At 36.3% G+C, this 21,862-nt stretch overlaps 1 protein-coding gene across 3 annotated transcripts in view; it reads right to left on the reverse strand.

The window, feature by feature from the left end:
- Positions 1-10,832: 10,832 nt before the first annotated feature.
- The window catches only part of ITPRID2 (ITPR interacting domain containing 2), a 92,700-nt gene continuing 81,670 nt past the window's right edge, over positions 10,833-21,862 (reverse strand). For 2 of the 3 annotated variants that reach the window (XM_047870535.1, XM_047870534.1), the window contains 4 exons: positions 21,422-21,487; positions 20,022-20,486; positions 12,735-12,852; positions 10,833-11,964 (listed from right to left, as the gene is read on the reverse strand). In XM_047870535.1, the coding sequence (XP_047726491.1) occupies positions 12,748-12,852; positions 20,022-20,486; positions 21,422-21,487 (636 nt within the window). In that variant the 3' untranslated portion in view covers positions 10,833-11,964; positions 12,735-12,747. The remainder of the gene's footprint in view (positions 11,965-12,734; positions 12,853-20,021; positions 20,487-21,421; positions 21,488-21,862) is intronic. The other variant, XM_047870537.1, reaches the window with a different exon arrangement.

Consider the following 21,862-nt stretch of genomic DNA (forward strand, 5'->3'; position numbering starts at 1 on the left):
GAAAGGAAGACAGAATCCGAAGCAGGCTCCAGGCTCTGAGCTGTTGGCACAGAGCCCGATGCGGGGCTCAAACTCATGAACCAGAGATCATGACCTGAACCGAAGTCGGATGCTCAATGGGTCACTCAGGTGCCTCTACATAAAATTTTTTCTAGAAGGGAAAGAAATGACATGGCACAATCTATAAATGTATTTTTATGTACTTAGAATCGATTAATGTGAGCTCAACTATATAAAACGTTTATACATTTCTTCCCAAGCAGCAGCCAAATATATATATCTTAATAACTATATAACCAGAGACTTGTAATAAATATTGTGAAGTTCTTTTCATAGTTATTTTTGTAGATCAGCATTATTGTTAATTAGAATTCCCATCATCTTTGAGAAATGATGATATTTTACACCAACAAGCATAAACATAGGTGGGCTGGGAAGAAACACCTGCTGCATACGGCATGTTTTTCTAGTATTATACCAGAATATTTTGGAGATCTCTAAATGTTCCTTGTTTAAAGAAGAAACCAGGAAGTTGACAGTAGCCATAACTTCTCAAAAGTGCCTCTTCTTTTTCTTGCCCGTAATGAGATATCAAGGTCATGAAATACTGATGTCCACACTTCCTGATTTTCAGTCTCTAAGATATACAAGTCATGGTTAAGTAATTATTACTCCCTTAGCAGTCCTTGTGACCCAGAGCTGTAAATTCTTCCCTCTAGATAGAAGATGCCGACTGTTCCATTGTAGTGACTTTAAAGAGTGTCAAAATTTGTAGTTTCTACGAGTTGAATATTGATTCAACCTTAAATTGTGTGTCCTTCAGAATTATATTAACTTGAAAATATCTTAGCAATTACAAACCAGTTAGAATTATAATATTGCAAATAGTAGAACCTTTTGAAAGTAAATTATAATGTGCTCTGTGTATTATAGTACATCTTATTTGTAATATTTATAAATTGATACTAAATTGATTTAATTTGTTAGTTTTTCTCAACTTTTTAAAAGCCATACTCTGCCAGTTCAGAAGATTTTAAAAAGTTGAGTTTTCTATATATTTCAAAAGAACATTTCTCCAAATACACAATTATAAAACTGAATAAAACAACATGCCATGCTTATGTGCATAAGTACACATACATACAAATTCACACACTACACATTCTGTAATGCTCTTGTCCAGCTGAGAATTTTTATGCTTAGATGGTTTTTAAAAGCTCAACTCAGTTGTTCATTGATTCTTTTTTAAAAATGGGAGATGGAAAAGAAACAGGAGAATTATGCTAAGAGAATGTTGTTACCAAGGGCATTTATATAAAAAACAACAAAGGTCTACAAATAGCTAAAACTAAGGATTCTAATTTTCTGAAGCCCTAAATCCTTTAAATAAATAAAACAGGGTAAAGTATCTCATCATTGACAATTATTCTAATTGGTCATTTATTGTGATGCCAGCTAAGTGTATTAAAAATAACAGAGAAGAGAGCGGCACCTGGGTGGCTCAGTGGGTTAAGCGTTCTTTTCTTTTTAGCTCAGGTCATGATCTCGCAGTTTGTGAAATCACAGATTTCTGAATCTGGTTCCTTGCTGACCGCTCAGAGCCTGCTTGGGATAGTCTCTCTCTCCCTTTCTCTCTGCCTCTCCCCTGCTTTCCCGCCCCCCCCCCCCCACCTCTCCTTCTCTCTCTCTTTCAAAATAAATAAACTTCAAAAAAATAACACAACAGATAAGCTTCTGACAAATGTATCTAACATTGAGCTTTTCCTGAATTAAATAAAACTTAGGCAGGACAAATCACACGATTTTGATAGTTAATGGTTTGTTTAACATAAAGATGGAATAACTTCAGCTGTGTTTTCATTCAGTTGATTCCGATAATCAATACAGTATATCCTGATATTTTAATAGTCTGCTATGTTTGTGCTTTCTCTTCTCTATCATTACTACCTCTTGCTAATAGCTAATACTTATTGAGCTCTTACCATATGCTAGGCAGTATGCTAAGTATCCTTATGTTATTAGGCCTTGTTAATCTCCCCTCATAAACCAAAGAGGTATGTGCTGATGTTATTTTCAGGAGAGTGAGGCTAAAATGAGTAAGAAAGTGGCAGAGCTAAGCCTGGAACTGAGGCCTGTCTGCCTCTATATTGGGACATCTTAATGCTTACTTACGTTCTTCTACTCCCTTCAGTTATGTATATTTCTAGCAATATTTTCTTGAAAATAAACATAAATGTCTTTGATTTTTAGCAAACGCAGTACAGACTCAAACATGCAGCCCAGATCACATAAAAACCTAACTTGTTTTATAAAACCTGAAGTGTCAAATTTAGTGTTCAGACTAGAATGATATTGAAAGGGATATTTGTTGGCAAAATGTGATATTTAATCCAGTTCTATCAGATACTGTAATGCACAGATTTGAAGAATAAAACAATATTCTCAGAGCAGAAACGTGGAGTGCAAGAAATCCCTCAGTAAAGGGGCACCTGGGTGGCTTAGTTGGTTGAGCATTTGACTTGCGGTTCCTGAGTTCCATCCCTATATTGGGCTCTCTGGTGACAGATCCTCTGTCTCCCTCTCTCTACCCCTCCATCACTCACTCGCTCTCTCTCCTCAAAAATAAACACATTAAAAAAATCCCTCTGTAAGGAAATAATTTCTAAGTCTTGAAGAGAAAGAAGTGAAAAAAGAAGACAAAAGCAGAAAGGAAATACTGAAATTGAGAACATAGCGTAAAAGAAATCTGTATTGCTGAATAGGTACCTGTGGTTAAGATTTTTTCCATCATAGAAGTATTTCCTCACCAAATGGCTTAAATTCAGGCTATTACTGATTCCCCCAACTGTCTCTTCCTCTTCCCTTTTTTTGTTATTAATTGGAGATTATAAAGAAATTTGCTTTGTTGCTAGATTTGCTATAATTCAGCTAATTCATAAACCAAAAGATAGTGTAAACGGACTATTATCAGTTTTGCTGATGTTCCTTATTGAGTTCTGGGTTGGTTTTTATGAAGCCAGGCATTCTGTTACATGGATTTCTAAACAAATGCATTACTTTAGAAAATAATAAAAGATCATTTATCGAGGGGCAAATCCAAATCCAAAACCTTTGGGAGGTTCAACCTATTTTAGGAAACTGTCCCCAAAATCATGAGTGATAATTACAAGTGTGTTCTATAACTCACATAATGGATGAAGTTTCCTTCGCTGTTGTGCCTTTCTACAAATAATTTCTGTCAAATGTGTATCTAGAGTCTAAAAAAGTAGAACATTTCACAAGTGATGAGCTGTTTCATTCATTTCCCTTTCCCATTATGGGCATCACAGGTAGAATGGACCAAGTAAATACTTTTCTAGGAAATTAAATTTTTTTTTCAACGTTTATTTATTTTTGGGACAGAGAGAGACAGAGCATGAACGGGGGAGGGGCAGAGAGAGAGGGAGACACAGAATCGGAAACAGGCTCCAGGCTCTGAGCCATCAGCCCAGAGCCTGACGCGGGGCTCGAACTCACGGACCGCGAGATCGTGACCTGGCTGAAGTCGGTCGCTTAACCGACTGTGCCACCCAGGCGCCCCTAGGAAATTAATATCTATTCTAAAAAATTGATTAGGATTACACCTGACTGATCCGTGATATTATTTATGCTCTACTTTTGGCTTCTTCTACAGCACTTGAAAGACAACACGAACAATAAAAAATTGTACGAAAGTAAAAATTCTCCTTTGCGAATCTTGAGAAACTTGATTCAAATGCTAGCAAATTAGCAAACGGTAAATTAAGGCCATATAAAAACCAACTTTGGCATTAGCGCCTTGTACTCGACAGTTATTCACTCAATGTGTGTTCAACGAATTTGTGGTGAAATTTCAGAATTAAAGTATAATAAAAATAGGAATGTTCAGCATCTGTCATTAAATGCTTGTCTGTTTCCAGGAATAAAAAAGAACTAGTCTGTGCCTATGCACACTAATGTGTGTTCACGCTAAATATTTAGCCAGGCCAGCTTGGTGTTTTGGAAGACAGCAAGGGGGCTTGCTGGCACCGGAGGAGAACAGGGAATGGGAAGGACGGCAACGTGTCTAAGTGCTTTTCACCCATGGCCAAGCCCCTTGGAGATGGTCGTGAAAGCATAAGTGATCAAAGACACACTTGCAGGGGATTCACATGAGAAGGCTGGGTGATCAGCAGTGCTGCTTTGCCGCCAGCGGAGTGAACAGTGAGACAGCAAGAGAAGTTCTCCACTTGCTAGGGCGCGGGAGCATCAGGACTTTGGCCGGTTGGGGACCCCAGGAGAAGAGCAGCGGAGCACTATCACCCCCGATAAAGAGAAGAGGAGATCACTATATGAAAAGTTCTTGAGCACTTTCCAGTATAAATGAATGAGATACAAGTAAACACTCTTCCCGGAAGAGGATATCCTTCAGCAGTCCTGAGGAGGGGATGGAAAAAGATTAAAAAAAAAAAAAAAAAAAGCCTATCATCGTTAATACAATTCCACGTGTCCTCATAGACTGAGGAGGCTTACATAATATATAATAAATATACTATACTATACTATACTATACTATACTATAATAATTGTAGTGCCTTTAGGGATTTTTACCTCGGGACTGGAGAAATAATAAAAGGAATTACTTGCGATGTGCCAAATAAAACCATGAATCACCTGAGGATGAATTTACTAAACAATTAATCAAAAACATTAATAACATATTCCAGTGTGTTAGACACAGGTGTAATTGTTTTTATTCACTAATCCCTTCCCAAAAGGAGTGGTAACCTTCTTCAATCACCAATGACTGGAACAAATTCCACACTCTAGAGATGATCTCCTCTTTCTGCAGCATCTCCAAAGCTAGTTCATTGCTTTTTAGATCTCATCCTGGTTCTTGAGTGGTTGACTCTCAAAACATTCAGACTGTCTGCATTTTCTTAATTTCCAATCAACACGGTATAAAGACTTATTACCTGTTATCGTTAACAGCACGATAGCACTTAGGCTGCTGTTGTTGCCGACAGGCCTGTCTTGACAACTGTACATTTCCATGAGGTCTTAGGTACTTCCCCTCATAGCTTCCTCCTTATGTGCTGTGCTTACCTTTGTTCTCAATTTTGAATTTGGGGCTGTGATGAAAAGTTTCCTGAAGGGAGCCTCTTAGGTGACATCTCCTTGGAGATATAAAGTCCTTTTCCTGCTTAACCAATTTCTCTCTTCAAAGCATCTAGCATACATAGGTAATTAAGCCCACTAATCTAAATCCTTGCTACTAAAAGTACAATTCATAGCCTTGCAGGGTCAATCTCACCTGGAAGCTTCTAGAAACACAAAAATTTGGATCCCCAAAATAGGACCCACACCTACTTAAACAGAACCTTCATGTCTACACAATCTGAGGTGATTTGACTTCTGTGAATTTTAAGGTTTGCTCTAAGTGGTATTCCATGAGCAAAAATTTTTGTTCCAAAGAACTAAATGTCTTTTGTATTGTGTTTTGAATACAATAATGTTCACCTTTCACACAGTAGGAGAATCAGGGGTCTTTTGCCAATCTCTGGTCCTGTTGCTTGAAAGAACATGATGAAGATGAAAAATTCAGACCTGGATCTATAAATTCATGTTCTCTCTTCCAATTTGTCAAACCTCATATACCTAACACACTATTTCTACCCGTCATGACCACCATCACCACAAACCTTACTGAGCTGTGCCACGCATGGTACTAAGCGCATTCATGGTACTAAGTTACATTCATCTAACAATTCTATAAAAGAGGCACTGTTATCACCTTCCCAGATCTATGTAGCAGAAATTTGAAGGCAGCTTGAGCCTTAACTACTGGAAATGTGTACATCAAGTCAGTGATGTTCTTGCATCTCATATATACTAGCTCTCTTGCCTAAAACATTTTTACCCTTTCTAATAATCAGGTACCTTGTTTTCTGAGAAAACACTTTTAGAAATATAATGTTTAACCACTTTTATTTAACAAAAGCACTCCTTATGACTAGCTGTAAGCTTAATTACACTGGAGTAAATAGGTGTTTTATCAATATGTGCATTTGTGAACAAAAAAATAGCATTTACACTTCCTGTATTTTATGAAGCTAAAGATACAACATTTAACACTAAGGAATCTAAGAAAATTATAAAGAGGTTTACTTTATAAAGTGTGTTACAATGGCAAATTGCTTTCTTAGGAAAACTGTAAGATTTATGCACATTAGAATTAAGAACAGAAAATAACTTAGCATAAAACATTAATCTCTGCTTTAAAACATTCTTTCTTATTGATGTTATACATAACGTTTGAGTGTCCAAATTAAATACACTTGTCATTTGATAGTATTTTTGTTGATTTCATAAAAAATGTATGACATCAAGGTTGATTCAAGTGACATTTTTGTAAATCTAAATCAATATGGGCATCAAAACAACAGAATGCAGGTTTTCTAAAACCACAAGAACATACAAATATTTACAAAGTGCATGCTTTCTCTATAGTTGTATGGTCCTCATGTAAGCAGTATATTTAAAGTAACTTCTCAAGTTTCCTTTAATTATTTTCTCCTTAGCATACAGATAAATCAGTTGTTTTCCTTAGAATATTTTATCACTACTCGGGGCACCTGGGTGGCTCAGTCGGTTAAGCGTCCCACTTTAGCTCAGGTCACCATCTCACTGTTCCCAAGTTCAAGCTCCACGTTGGGCTCTGTGCTGACAGCTCAGAGCCTGGAACCTGCTTCTGATTCTCTTGTCTCCCTCTCTTTCCACCCCTCCCCTGCACGTGCACTCTCTCTCTCTCTCAAAAAATAAACATTAAAAAAGTAAAATATTTTATCACTACTTCAAATATTTTTATTTCTAAAATAAAGCAACATTCTTTTCTCAGTCCCACTTCTAAATCATTCTGAAGTCTACTTTTCAAAAGGTATTAGCTTTCAGGGGCTCCTGGGTGGCTCAGTCAGGCAAGCATTCAACTTCATTCGGCTCAGGTCATGATCTCACAGTTAGTGAGTTCGAGCCCCACATTGGGCTCTGTGCTGACAGCTCAGAGTCTGGAGCCTGCTTCGGATTCTGTGTCTCCCTGACCCTCCCCTGCTCGCACACTCTCTCTCTGTGTCAAGAATAAATAAACATTATCAGACAAAGCGCTAGTATCCAAAATCTATAAAGAACTCACCAAACTCCATACCCGAAAAACAAATAACCCAGTGAAGAAATGGGCAGAAAACATGAATAGACACTTAAGAAGACATCCAGAAGGCCAACAGACACATGAAAAGATGCTCAACGTCACTCCTCATCAGGGAAATACAAATCAAAACCACACTGAGATACCACCTCACGCCAGTCAGAGTGGCCAAAATGAACAAATCAGGAGATGCTGGAGAGGATGTGGAGAAACGGGAACCCTCTTGCACTGTTGGTGGGAATGCAAACTGGTGCAGCCACTCTGGAAAACACTGTGGAGGTTCCTCAAAAAATTAAAAATAGATCTACCCTATGACCCAGCAATAGCACTGCTAGGAATTTACCCAAGGGATACAGGGGTTTTGATGCATAGGGGAACTTGTACCCCAATGTTTATAGCAGCACTTTCAACAATAGTCAAGTTATGGAAAGAGCCTAAATGTCCATCAACTGACGAGTGGATAAAGAAATTGTGGTTTATATACACAATTGAATACTACTTGGCAATGAGAAAGAATGAAATATGGCTTTTTGTAGCAACATGGATGGAACTTGAGAGTGTTATGCCAAGTGAAATAAGTCATACAGAGAAAGACAGATGCCATATATTTTCACTCTTATGTGGATCCTGAGAAACTTAACAGAAGAACATGGGGGAGGGGAAGGGAAAAAAAAGAGAGGGAGGGAGCCAAACCATAGGAGACTCTTGGAAACTGAGAATAAACTGAGGGTTGATGGGCGGTGGGAGGGAGGAGAAAGTGGGTGATGGGCATTGGGGAGGGCACCTGTTGGGATGAGCACTGGGTGTTGTATGGAAACCAATTTGACAATAAGTTTCACATTTTTTTTTTAATTTTTTTTTTCAACGTTTATTTATTTTTGGGACAGAGAGAGACAGAGCATGAACGGGGGAGGGGGCAGAGAGAGGGAGACACAGAATCGGAAACAGGCTCCAGGCTCTGAGCCATCAGCCCAGAGCCCGACGTGGGGCTCGAACTCATGGACCGCGAGATCGTGACCTGGCTGAAGTCGGACGCTTAACCAACTGCGCCACCCAGGCGCCCCAAGTTTCACATTTTTTTAAACAAAAGCAGAAATCAACTCTCTAGAAATACACATATAAACTGCTAACTAAAAATTTTAAACAATTGTAAGATTAAAGGTAAGACAAATTTAAAAAAAATAAACATTAAAATTTTTTTTAAAAGTTAAAAATGTATTAGCTTTCATATCATTACAACTTGCATTACCTACAATGTATTTAATATATTTTTTATCCAAAGAGCTCATTAGATTTTTTAAAAATGGACAAAAAAGAGACAATCTAATTCCTAAAATTAGATTTCTTCAAAGGTCTGAACAGTGTACTCGATTGCCTGTCCCTGGAGTGTGATCTTATTCCTTACAGATCCATCTTCATAAGCTCAGAGCCTTGTAAAGGGTGGCTGTCCAGCAAACTTTTGAGTGAACACAGTGAGCAAGTAAGCTAGTTAATCATTGTTCACAAGATTTAGTCTCCTTTGGGGAATCTAAAAAGACCCTTGTGAGGATATGGACACTGTTTGGTACGAATGTTTGAGTACATTTCTAATGTATTGCTGAGCACACTGACATTCTGTATGCAAGCTATTATTTATTCAACGTGTAAAAGAGCATCAGTTGTGAAAATGAGAATAAAATGAATGAGGTAAAGAGCTCAATTTAACAGTAATAAACGGTAATAAAAAACCATATAGGAGAGGAGCTGTTAATGAGATATAACATCCTAACTTTCTACATTTAGAATGCAGCTAGAGTTAAGTGGTAATTAAATGATTTCAATATTTATAAAAGATTCTGAAAACCAGTCATACATAACTTACTGTAACTTAGATCCTCAGCTTTAATTAGAAGATACAATGTTTCCTCTTCTCACTACCTAGAAGCTACCAGTTCTTTTCCAGAAGAAAAAAGAACCTATGCATTGCTTTTTTATTATTTTTGTATTTTGTATTATTTGTACTATTCTTCCACAAGCACCACACGCCCATCTAGACAGGTGAGGAGCACCTCTTCAGGAATCCCTCAAACGTACTTTTTCTTTACATTATTTTACATGCACTTTACTACATTTTCATTGCCCTCTAAATAAGTTGAAGTGTGTTGTAAACCTAAAACTGCTCTGAAAATATGTAGTTTTTTTTTTTTAAGTTGAAGATGGCCAGCTGAGCAAATAGTCTTAGCTGATGTAATGCATATTTTAAATGTTACTGAAATTCAACTGAATGTTCTTAGAGGAACAATATGTACTTCAAGTCTGAGAAGCTGCCCAATTTTGTCCATGGTATATTATTCATGGTAAGTCCCAACTTCCAAATCACCATTTTCAAGATTCTTTTTCTTCTATGCTTCCTTTGTTCAGGTTTTTAACAAAGTATGTCAAAGCTATAGACAACTTGGATTCTTAAAAACATTTCTTCATCGTGCACAGAGTAATTCAAACTCAGTTTATACATTCTGAATAACCTTTACTAATACTGATTATTTTAACCCCTTCCTTTCCACCTCCCATTCTTAAGACTTTACACAAACCAGGGGCACCTGGGTGACTCAGTCGGTTGAGCATCAATTTCGGCTCAGGTCATGATCTCGCGGTCCATGAATTCAAGCCCCACATTGGGCTCTGTGCTGACAGCTCAGAGGCTGGAGCCTGCTTCAGATTCTGTATCTCCCTCTCTGTTCCTCCCCTGCTCACAATCTGTCCCTCTCTCTCTCTCTCAAAAATAAAGATTAAAAAAAAAAATTTTTTTTTTAAAAGACTTTACACAAACCATTATCTTCTCAGTAAAGACTTCTTGGACCACCCAGGCTACACTCTGTCAAATTCCTTTCATGATTCTTCATATTTTTCATTTGGTACTTGTAAACTTACCTATATAAAAAAGATGCCCTGTTCTTCCATATAGTTTGTAGACCCTCTCTCATTCATTTCTACATAGCAGCAGCTAGCCTGGTGGCTTTTAAACACAAAGTTTTAAAATGGAGAGAAGAAAGATGAAACTCTAACAGTGAAGTTTATTTTATTTCATTTATATGCTATATAAAATGATTCGCCCATTGACTCAGTCTATTACTGCAACTGTTATATCTCTAATTTTATCAGATTCTGGGTATCTTGTATTGTCAGAGAGGAACTGTAAGTGGCTACAAAGCTAAATAGTTAAAAGCATTTATGCCTATATTACTATCAATATGGGGTGTGTGGTTTATATGTATCATTATCAAAATCAACTAAATTGAATTAATTTGACCAAAGAACAAAATAATACTTTAATGTCTATTCTTTGGAGTTTAACAGTAATTTTTAAGGAAAGTTTTATTTGGCCTCAGATGGTAATCATTAGGACCACAAAACTAGATGAGACCAAGAGGCATCAGTACAAGCTCTTTCTCCAGGGTGGTCTAGTCTTAGCTGTATTTTTCAAAGCTTCATAGAAGCTTCTTCAGGAAATGAGAACATCAACCTATTACCTATATGCTCCAGTTCTTTTGGACCTTATTTGTTACTCATCAAATCTAATCCAAATTCTTCACATTATACTAGAAGAAAAGAAACTATTAAAAGACATTAGGCAAAATAAATACTTTATTGTTTTATTTTTAGAAATCAGCCTTTGTGTGATAATTCAAACATTTATAAACCTTCTAGATATTCTTTCAAAGAATATTGTTAACATCTCAACCACTTTTGATTAAAATTTCACACAAAGAAATAGAATAAGAATTGAAAATTATAAATGCTAAAGGAATAATTCCAATAAATTTTGTTGTTACTTTACACATTTATTTAATACATACAAAACCAATCAGGAAACCACTTTCCTTTTTTTGTCCCTAAAAACAAATAGTTCTCACTGGTTAAAACTGAATTAAAACCATCTATTTTGAGGAGAACAAATCTAAATTACTTTAATTTTGAAAAAAACAAAACAAAACCAGCTTATTCATTTCTATCCATTCAAGTCAAAGGCTCCATTATTTTGGCAATACTCTACTCAATTAGTCTAAAGGATAGAAGAAGAAACATCTCCTTATAGGAAGTCTGGACAATGCAAAAAGTATAGTGTTTAACATAAGGCATGTTTCCAAAAGAAAAATAGTACATAAGCTATAATAAAATTACATTTGTCTTGGTAAAGTAACAAGGCTTACAGTGTAAGAACATTAAGTAGTTGTAGGTAACCTCATACAATTCTATCCTACTGCTATTAGTAGCCTCCTCAAGAATTAAGAGCAATTTTTACAACAGAACAGTTTTTTCTTCTTGGAAGTGACACTAATTAACAGCAGTGGAGGGAAAATCATTGGTTGCTTCAAGCTCTCAAAAAATGAATCAGTTATTGCACAGTAAATACCTCATAGAGGTCAGTGTTTTAAGAAGCTAGTCTGAAGAAATAGGTCATTTATAAGTTGGTTAAATCTGGAAGTTTTCAAGTTTTAAAATTAATTCTACATAGGGAATCAGCTGGAAAATAGTGACATACAAATAAATATTAGGCTTTCCAAATGGCTATAATTTTGGTAGTTTAGAAAAGAAATAAAGTCAGCAAAGTGCCTAAGTTTCTATGTACGTTTTTAAAAAAGATATGCATAGAAGAAATAAACATTATACACTGTATACAGTAGCCCAGCTCAGCAGCAAGTATCTTCTGAAGCACAAGTAACACCTCCACCAGTGTCGGTCACTGATCACTCCAACATCACAGAGCTAGCATGATCCATGCCAACCTTGCAAAAGAAAGAGAAGTGAACGTTAATCATGTTTCAAGTATCGTTATTAAAAGGTTCTTCAAAAACAGGATGAGAATGTTCTATATACAGTATATGTATATAAACAGTATACACACATACACACATTTAGACAAAAAAAATTAAGAATGATACTAAGAATTTGTGATTAATTCTCAAAATGCTGGTCCATAAACTGTACACTGAAATAGCATTATAATCAATGCTATCAAAATAATACCCAGGTTTGAAAGTTCTGATTTTTTTTTCCAAAAATTTTTTTAACGTTTATTCATTTTTGAGAGCAAGAGACAGAATTTAAGCTGGGGAGGGGCAGAGATAGAAGGAGACACAGAATTGGAAGCAGGCTCCTGGCTCTGAGCTGTCAGCACACAGCCTGATGCGGGGCCTGAACTTATGAACCGGGAGATTACAACCTGAGCTGAAGTCAGACACTTAACTGACTGAGCCACCCAGGAGCCCCTGAAAGTTCTGATTTCCTCAATTCCAGTACTAATTTAAGTACTATAATGAAGTTTCAGTAAGGTAACACACTATCAATAATCCCCTAGAAGTTATTATTATCAGATTTCACTCGCTTGCATTTCCAATGCAAGGGGTTGTAGTTTTTCACACTGTAGGATACCATATTATATACATTAAAAGTTAAAATTTAGCCACAGAAACAGTCCTGGGTACTAAGAAAACAAAGCATTAAAAATAAGTAATAATTTATAATTGGCTAAACAAAAAATTTCAGAAAATGTTACCTATAAATTCCATTTAATGACTATCTTGCTTAGAATTAGATGCTTTACTTGAAGACACTGCTGCCAAAAGTCCACTTACAATTTCCCGTCTGATTTCCCCAACAATGGACTCTTTAATCTAGAATAGAAAAAGAGAAAAATGAGAACTCAACAATATGACCATAATCTACTTTTTTTGTTTTCAGAAAATCATAAACAGCACTTAATTCATACAGCCAGCTAAGCCACAGAGAAAACTATAGCCTTCATGTGAAACCCTCAGGAAATACAGAGATAGTGAGGAATCATGTCCATCTCTCCTCAAGCCCAGGTCAGACTGTGAGGTCACTATGCAGTCTAGCATAACTCAGATAACTCCACTATGAAACATCACAATTCTTAAGTTAAAAACATTAAAAGTGTTACTCCATAGATTAAAAAACTTTGCTTCATGACACAAAGTAACCCACAAGAACTGTTTAAACGTTAGATTCACTTTTATGTTTTTTATTAATGTCTATTTTTGTATGGTAATCAACAGTATACTCAAATGTTCTCATTGTTAAGAAAATTCATTAGTGGAAAAATAATATACAGGTATATTGCCTGTTTATACCAACTGAAGGCAAAGTATCTAAAGAAGTTAAATATTATTAGGATCTAACATCCACATCTGAGGTGGAAAGAAAAAATGAAAATTTAGTACAATTTATTTTAAAACATGAAAAACATCCTCTAAACAACCATAAACTAAAGAAATAAAAGTTTTCTTGGGGCGCCTGGGTGGCTCAGTTGGTTGAGCATCCGACTTCAGCTCAGGTCACGATCTTGCAGCTTGTGGGTTCGAGCCCCGCATCAGGCTCTGTGCTGACAGCTCGGAGCCTGGAGCCTGCTTCAGATTTTGTGTCTTCCTCTCTCTCTGCCCCTAACCCACTCACATTCTGTCTCTGTCTCTCTCAAAAATAAACATTAAAAAAAATTATTTTTTAAAGAAATAAAGTTTTCTTTACTTATATGGTAAGTTTGTCACCTGTCTAAAAACTTTGTTTCAGATAAGGATATTAAATCTTATTTTATTGTTGGAAAAGGCACACAGACCTAGGGACAATGATAATTCCATCAAGATTTTCTTGTCCAGATGCTCAAACACTACACATGCCTATCCATGCCATTTTCTTTCTAATGATACAGCATCACCTCCAAATAGCTCTTTGTGAAGGCTTTAAATGTGGACTTCCTGAAATAAACTGATAATGTGTTCCCAAATTAGAACTTGAGACACTTTCAAACCAGCTTTTAAAAATTCTACATATCCACGGTTTCCTGTCAGCCTGATCTATTTCCTAAAATGTTCCTAAGTACATCCTGAACACATCTCAATTGAAGTCTTTCCAAGAATGGTTCTGTATTAATCTGTCATGCAAAACTGGTACATAATACATAGGCTTATACAAAGTATTCACAGAAACAAATGCTCCTTAGTTACCAACCATCTGTATTGGAATATATTTAAATAAATACAAGATTCTTTTACCTCATACCAATATTTCTAAACTTTAAAACATCATGAAAGTTTCTGACTTTCACAGTACTTGAGATTTATTTTTAAATGAGTACGTGTTGGATACAAATATTATGAAAACCAGAATCTCTTTGCTGCAATGTACTATATGCACAAACACAATGTGTTGAATCAGAACCTCTGCAAATGTATTTACAAAAGACAGTAAGTAGCACAGTCTTCCCAGTCCTGTTATTCCATGCAATATGGTAATTTTATTAACTTTCCTTGTTTTGTTTTTGTTTTGTTTTGTTTTGTTTTTTTGAGAGAGCGAGGGAGAGCACGAGCAGGGGAGAGGGGCAGAGAGAGGACAGACAATCTTAAACAGGCTCCATGTTCAGCATGCAGCCCGATGCAGGGCTCAATCTCATGAACCTGAGATCATGATCTGAGCAAAAATCAAGGGTCGGACACTCAACCAACTGAGCCACCCAGATGCCCCCATTGTTCTTTATCATCCAAAAAAAAAAAAAAAAAAAACAAAACAAAAGCCAAAAAGTATTCTTTTCAAACCAAAATGTGTGCCAACATTTTTTGAGTAATGTCCAGTGCGGACATTACTAGAATAAAGCATAACAAAAGTGTGTTATAATCTGAATGGGCACAAAATAGATACTGTTTCATAAAATATTAATATTAAATATTGTTTCAAATAATATTAAGAGGAAAAAATAAAAAGCGTTTAGAGAATAACAGACTTTAAAATACTAGGTCATGAAAAGTAAGGGCAATCTCAGATGATAGTGAGGACAGAAAACTGTAGCAAGAGCAGCTTGGATGAGAGGGGAGCAAGAAAGGAGTGCAGCTAACAGATGGTTCCTACCAGGGAGAAGGAGACTGGAACAGGAAGGGTGAGGCCAAATGGGGAGTGTCTGTGCTATGAGTGTTGTAATTCAGGGAGAGAACTGGGTCTCACTAATGTATCCCAGAATAAAGTAAGTGCTCCATAAATGAAAGCACCATTGAGAGAGAGAGAGGGACAGAGAGAGAAAGAAGTGAGAGAGCAGAGGCACGAGAGGAGAGAGAGAGAGAGAGAGAGAGAGAGAGAGGGAGAGAGAGACACATCTGACACTAAAGGGAACAGAAAGTAGAAAAACAAAGGATTAGAGAGAAACCAGCACCGAAAACAACAAAATGCACTTAATAATTTGCTGAAGAAAGAAGCATATGGACAAATAAATTAGCTGCAAAGTCTCGCATCCTACAAATTAGGAGTAAGAAAAGTCCACTGGGATGGGAAAATTGCCTTTAGGAGCACAATTTCCAGAAGAAGTGGCACAGGGGGAGGACAGATGTGAGTGAGATTAAGAAAAGAATGCTCACTGGCAATATAAGCAGAATGAATGCCAGTGTGAAGTGTGGGGTACTAACTACATCCACTCAACAGGCATCTACTAAGTGACTACTTCGGGGCAGCCATCAGACCACGTGATCACTACAAGAAGTTACACTAAGAATACAGACAAGCTATGTATTTACCAAAATACACATTTCAAGTGTGTTAGATAGACTAAGAAACATATAGGCACGAACCAAACCTAGGAACTTCATTCAAAAAGAACTCTCTAAAGAGAAAAGCAATCTATGTTTATTCTTTGATATTTAACTTCTGTTGATCTGCTTCTATGGCACATGCTCATTTATTCTATTAAGTAATCTTTTTATTTTTTTTTAAGTATCAGGCCACTGATTACATACATCACAGACCACCTGGGCAAATTCTGAGAGAGTGTAGTTTTCCCTCCAACAACATATACAATCTGAAAAATGGGTTACCTTTAACCTGACAAAAGCTTTGTTACTGAATGAGCATATTAAATATTTGTCTGAAAGGACTTTCAGAATTCTCTTTCAAAAGAATTCTGCTGTATTAACACATTATAATGAAAGCACACTTTTTAAAAACATCACAGATGGTGAAATGATGCAAACAAAAGCCTGACAGACATCATTGTTTTCATGCACCCATGAGTGCAGGAAGAAAACTTCCCTGTTAAGTGTCTCCCAAACATGCCTAATCCTCACCTGCAAAACTGTTCAACACAAGCTCAAATCCTGCTGTCCTGAAGAGCGGCTTTGTTAATGACGTCAGGGGCACAGAATTTACTGGAAAAGCAGAGTCTAATTTAATTTTCTTGGTGGCTGATACGATAGCTCTGACAAAAACTGGAATTCAGTACCATGTGTATTTAGGCAAAAAGATTATGGATTTGAAATGAATAGAACCAGGACTAATCTGAATTTTACATATTTTGTAAATAAAGTTGAACAGACCACCACTGTAACTGAGTTAAGATCGTATCAACGCAAATTACTTTTTTAAAATTATAAATGGGATTGGATTAACTATTTAATAACATGTTTTTAAGGCGCTTCAAAATAGCTTATTTTCGTAAGTACATCAATGTTCCTCTTCACACCGTGTTTGATCTATATAGTTTGCTTGATAAATCCTTATTTGTAAATAGCAAAAGGATAAATGTTAAGGCCAACGTCCTACAGACTCTGCCAAATTTTGAATAGTAACAAATTCTGAAAAATTCCTCAAACATTTGCCTTGCATGCCAATTTAAATGTCTTCAAAATCAAAAGATCGTTCTTATTTTATGGGAAGTTCTTATAAATGATTAAGTACTACTGTAGGACCAAGAAACAACCATCTTTTCTACATGCTGTGTTGTATCAGCCAAAGAATCAATGTTCTGGTCTAGGAATACCTTATTCCTAGGAAATTACTCACAGCACATATCAGGTCACCCGTTAACAAACAACTTTAAAAATGAGGACTCAAGTGTGCATTAAGGGAATATTTATGCCAAATGAGCAATATTAAGTTGAGTTTTCAAGGAAAACCTATTAGCTAAAGCAAGCTAAAAGGAACAAAAATACCACATTTCTAGAGAAAGAAAAAGTACCTTAAAACTTACTTCCTCAGTTAATTAATATAGTGTGGAGAAAAATAATTACTTAATTTTACTCGACAATTGATCTTTGATATTAAACATATAAATAAGAATGGATTATAATCATTTGCACCTAATGAGCAAGGTGGATGTACAGAGCTTGCTAAATGTTCACCAGGTACATACAATGAACTTGTAAGAATTAGGTTTACAGAACAAATCAATATCAAGAATTACAACCTTTTATATGTTTTTATTTGTTTGTTTTGTTTTGTTTTTAAGTAGGCCTCATGCCCAGCACAGACCCCAGTGCGGGTCTTGAACTCACAACCCTGAGATCAAGACCTGAGCTGAGATCAAGAGTCAGACACTTAACTGATTAAGCCACCCAGGCACCCCTAAGACCTTTTAAACTTGAAGTTGATAATTCATGTCATGAAAAGAAATTACAAACATGTAGTCTCTTCTGCTAGAATGCATATTTTTAAAATGTAAATTTGTCTCAACATGAGTTACTGAAATATTAGGAAACGAGTATAATATAAATTTCATGTCTGCTTATATGTAGTTTCATCCATAAGAAACACGGGACGAATGCAGAGAACTGCACTCAGCTGAATACAGGAACAGAACACACAAAGTGCACACACAGAAACATCTACGAGCTATCTCAGGTCACTGTGTTAGGAGCCACACCTACCCACATCTGCTCTTAAAACTTTCCGTTGGATTTCATCTTACTCTCCTCTGCTACTTTGCAATACCTCACAAGCTGCAATCCTTCCAAACCCCAGTTCCACAAGCAAATTTCAGGTATTTTTCAAGGTCAAGTACCATATTTATTGTAGTACTTAAATATTTATTAACCATTTCACATGTATACTATTGTGCTATTTTTGCTAGATGTCTATCTTTTTTAAAATATGTCACGTACAAAGTTTTAGTTATGCTTCTATTTTCCAAATAAGCTCTGTGGTTTTTTACTGCACCAATGTGCACAGCCCAACAATTTTTAGGAATATATATATATATATATATATATATATCATATCATAGCAAAAAAGACGGTATTTATTTTTAACATACTTCTCAAGCTACTATTATGCAGCTATGAATGATGGCACCCAATACACAGGAACTAATCTCTGGACCCAGGGGATCAATGGCCCATTTGAGGGAAGAGTCTGGTCTGCTGCCACCATTCTTGACCTATAACCACTAGAAATTTGTTCTTTCTTACTCACGAATTAATTCCAAAAATACATTAGGCTCATATTGCTGAATTTATTGGAAATATGCAAATTAAAAACAAGAAGCCACTGACCCTAATTTCTCTGGCCCATTTTGACCTTTTCCATTTCTAAATTCTTAGTTCTTAAATACATTATACTACATGTTTTTCTGTGTAATTTTTGGATTGTTTCCTGAGTTAGTCTTGTTTGTCTTCCTACTAGTCTTTAAGCTTAAGAATTTCACATCATTCATTCATTTATTTGAAAGAGTGAGTGAGAGGACGAGAGCATATAGGAGTGGAACAGAGGGGCAGAGAGTGAGTATCCCAAGCAGACTCCACACTCAGCACAGAGCCTGAAACAGGGCTTGATTCATTGACCCCAGGATCATGAGCCAAGTCAAAATCAAGAATCAGATGCTCAACTGACTGAGCTACCCAGGTGCCCCAAGAATTTCCTATCTTATATGAAATCCCTTACAGAGCATATACTCATTAAGACTCTTATAAAATGATTTTTTTTTAATGTATAGGCTATCTCCCCCTTTTAACTAATGGAAAGATCCTTTCTGATCATGTTTTTAATATATCAATGGTAAAAAAAATATATTCAACATGTGTTATTTTTATCCTGTGCATGCTACTGCATTTTGTTCCCAAGCACAGTGTAATGTGGGAAGGAAAGGAAAAAAAATAAAGCCATCAAAACTTTTGATCTGTAGTCTCATTTTTTAAATGATATAGGGGCGCCTGGGTGGCTCAGTCGCTTAAGTGTCCGACTTCAGCTCAGGTCACGATCTCGCGGTCTGTGAGTTCCAGCCCCGCGTTGGGCTCTGGGCTGATGGCTCAGAGCCTGGAGCCTGCTTCCCATTCTGTGTCTCCCTCTCTCTCTGCCCCTCCCCCGTTCATGCTCTGTCTCTGTCTCAAAAATAAATAAATGTTAAAAAAAAAGAAAAGATATATATATATTACTCCTTCTAATTGCCAGTTCCCAGTGCCTGAAACAGCTATTTTACTAATCTTCTCAATTAACTTTTGACCTCTGACTACTAATCTTCCTAATTTTTTACAGTCCTTGTAGTAACCTAGAACTATGGTTAAATGCTTCAGGTTTACACACTATCACCCAGGATAAACCTTTTCCTTCTGTATTTCTATCTTTGAACAACTCATGTATCTTCCACATATCTCCACCCACTAAGCCAAATCAAATTCTTTATACAAATCACAACACTATTTTCTCATGTCAATTGACATTACACAGTGATGATTTTTAATCCTGGAAGAGATCTAAATCATAGTCCCTATTTTACAAATGTAGAAATAAGAGGTCTAAGAATTTTGTCACATGTTTAGATATTTTGAATCCTATAAACACTTTCTTCATCAGAGTGAATATAGAAAATTGCAATTATTTCACACTGGAGTATAAAATTTGTAGAAATGCCATTAAAACCCTATCTTAATAGACATGAGCTAGATCAATGGGAAAGTTCATTTAAAAGCTCAGAAAATTACTGAATACAGTGAATCAAAGCAGTATCTTATAATGTTCAAGTAACATTATTATCCAACTCATATCTCCAGATAAATTAGGCATAGATTTTACTCACCTCTCGTATGACTTGCTGCAACTCATCTTGCTCCACATTTTTATGCATTTCCTCAGTAGCTGGCATTAATGGGATTTTTCCATTCCCTTCTTCCACTACAGATTTAGGTCCTACAGCCTCTGACGCTTCTTCAGCTGCACCAACTTCCTCAGAACTTTCCACATCTGGAGGTGTCTGCACAGAGCCCATTCTAGAAGGAGCAGTGGGCGTCAGGGCCACTGACGCTCGGAATACTTTCTTGCTTGGTACCAAATGGGTCTTGGGTTTGCCCACTGAGTCACTACAAGGTACTCCAGTTCTTCTATTAGTATGAGAGGGACCAGAACATACAGAAGAGGACTCTGATGTTGCTTGGGAGAAAACGGATTCTGAGCTTTCTCCAGGAGGAATTTCAAATGCCATTTCTCCAAGTCCCATGCCTAATTCAGACTTCAGATAGGACTGTTCCCGCATCAGTTCAGTGACCTGGAAATCAGAAAAATTGCAATTCTTCTCTCTTGAAATTAAGACTGGTAGTTAAAAGAAGATTAAAATTCTAGCTGTGATGACTGCCAGAAATCACTTAGCTTGTAAAGACATGATTCTAATTCAATCATTTAGGAACTAATCAGTTGCATTTGCAACAATATAGGAAAATATAAATTCATGGTGAGATAAAACCATGAAGTATGTAACTGGACTATACAGGTGGATGAAATTTTACTTGTTACCACATGGTATCCAAATTACTTGTTAAGGAATAGTAAAGAAAAACAAAATAGCTACTCATAATGCTTCTGCCCTCAAATTAACCAATTTCTTTAAAAGATAATAAAAATTTGGGGCTCCTGAGCAGCTCACTTGGTTAAGTGTCTGACTTTGGCTAAGGTTGTGATCTCATGGTCTGTGAGTTCGAGCCCTGCATCGAGCTTTGTGCTGACAGTTCAGAGACTGGAGCCTGCTTCGGACTCTGTGTCTCCCTCTCTCTCTGACCCTCCCCTGCTCACGCTCTGTGTCTCTCTGTCTGTCTCTCAAAAATGAATAAACGTTAAACAAATTTTTTAAATATGATAAAAATCAGACTTTTGTTCACAAAGTAGTCATCTTACAGATCCAACTACCTAAAGGACCTGTAATCAGACTGTGAAAGCATATTTCCCCTGCAGCATAAACACTTTTTATACCGCATTACTTCCTTTACACCATAAAGATAAATCACTATTGCAATTAACTAGCTTTCTACTAGTGGCCTAATATGGCAATAGACTTTCACAAGTGCCAAACTCCCTTCCAATCAATTTAGATAATACCTATTTCTGTATGTAAAAACAAAAAACATTTCATATACACTAGGAAAATTGTGTGTTTATGAAATGTTTTATCATTCCCTTCCCCAGTGATTTGAAAGGAGAGAGGCTTACTGGTTCCATTACATTCAATGGAGAAGGGCATGACAAGTTATCAGCGCTTCTACTGCCACACATTCCCTGGAAAAATAAGAACAATATATATATATATGTGTGTGTGTGTATGAATAAATTGTTTTTTCAAATTGCAAGTGTTCCATAATAAAATGAATTGGCTAATTATTACCCTGAAACATTCCTTTATGTTGCAAAGGTCACTCTCAACATGGCACCCTATAAAATGTGTTATTATGACTAAGTGCATAAAAGATGTTCTGGTTCTCCACTGTCACCAACACACATTTCTCAGAATAATGGATTGAAACATTTTATGGAAAAAGATATTCATCAATGATAAATAATACTCTTATTCTATGCTACTCTTATTCTACATATACACATGTAATACACACACATTCTTATTCTACTCCATATGTGTGCATATGTATATGTATG

Source organism: Prionailurus viverrinus, chromosome C1, assembly GCF_022837055.1.
Source record: "Prionailurus viverrinus isolate Anna chromosome C1, UM_Priviv_1.0, whole genome shotgun sequence".
NCBI classification, from domain to species: Eukaryota; Metazoa; Chordata; class Mammalia; order Carnivora; family Felidae; genus Prionailurus; species Prionailurus viverrinus.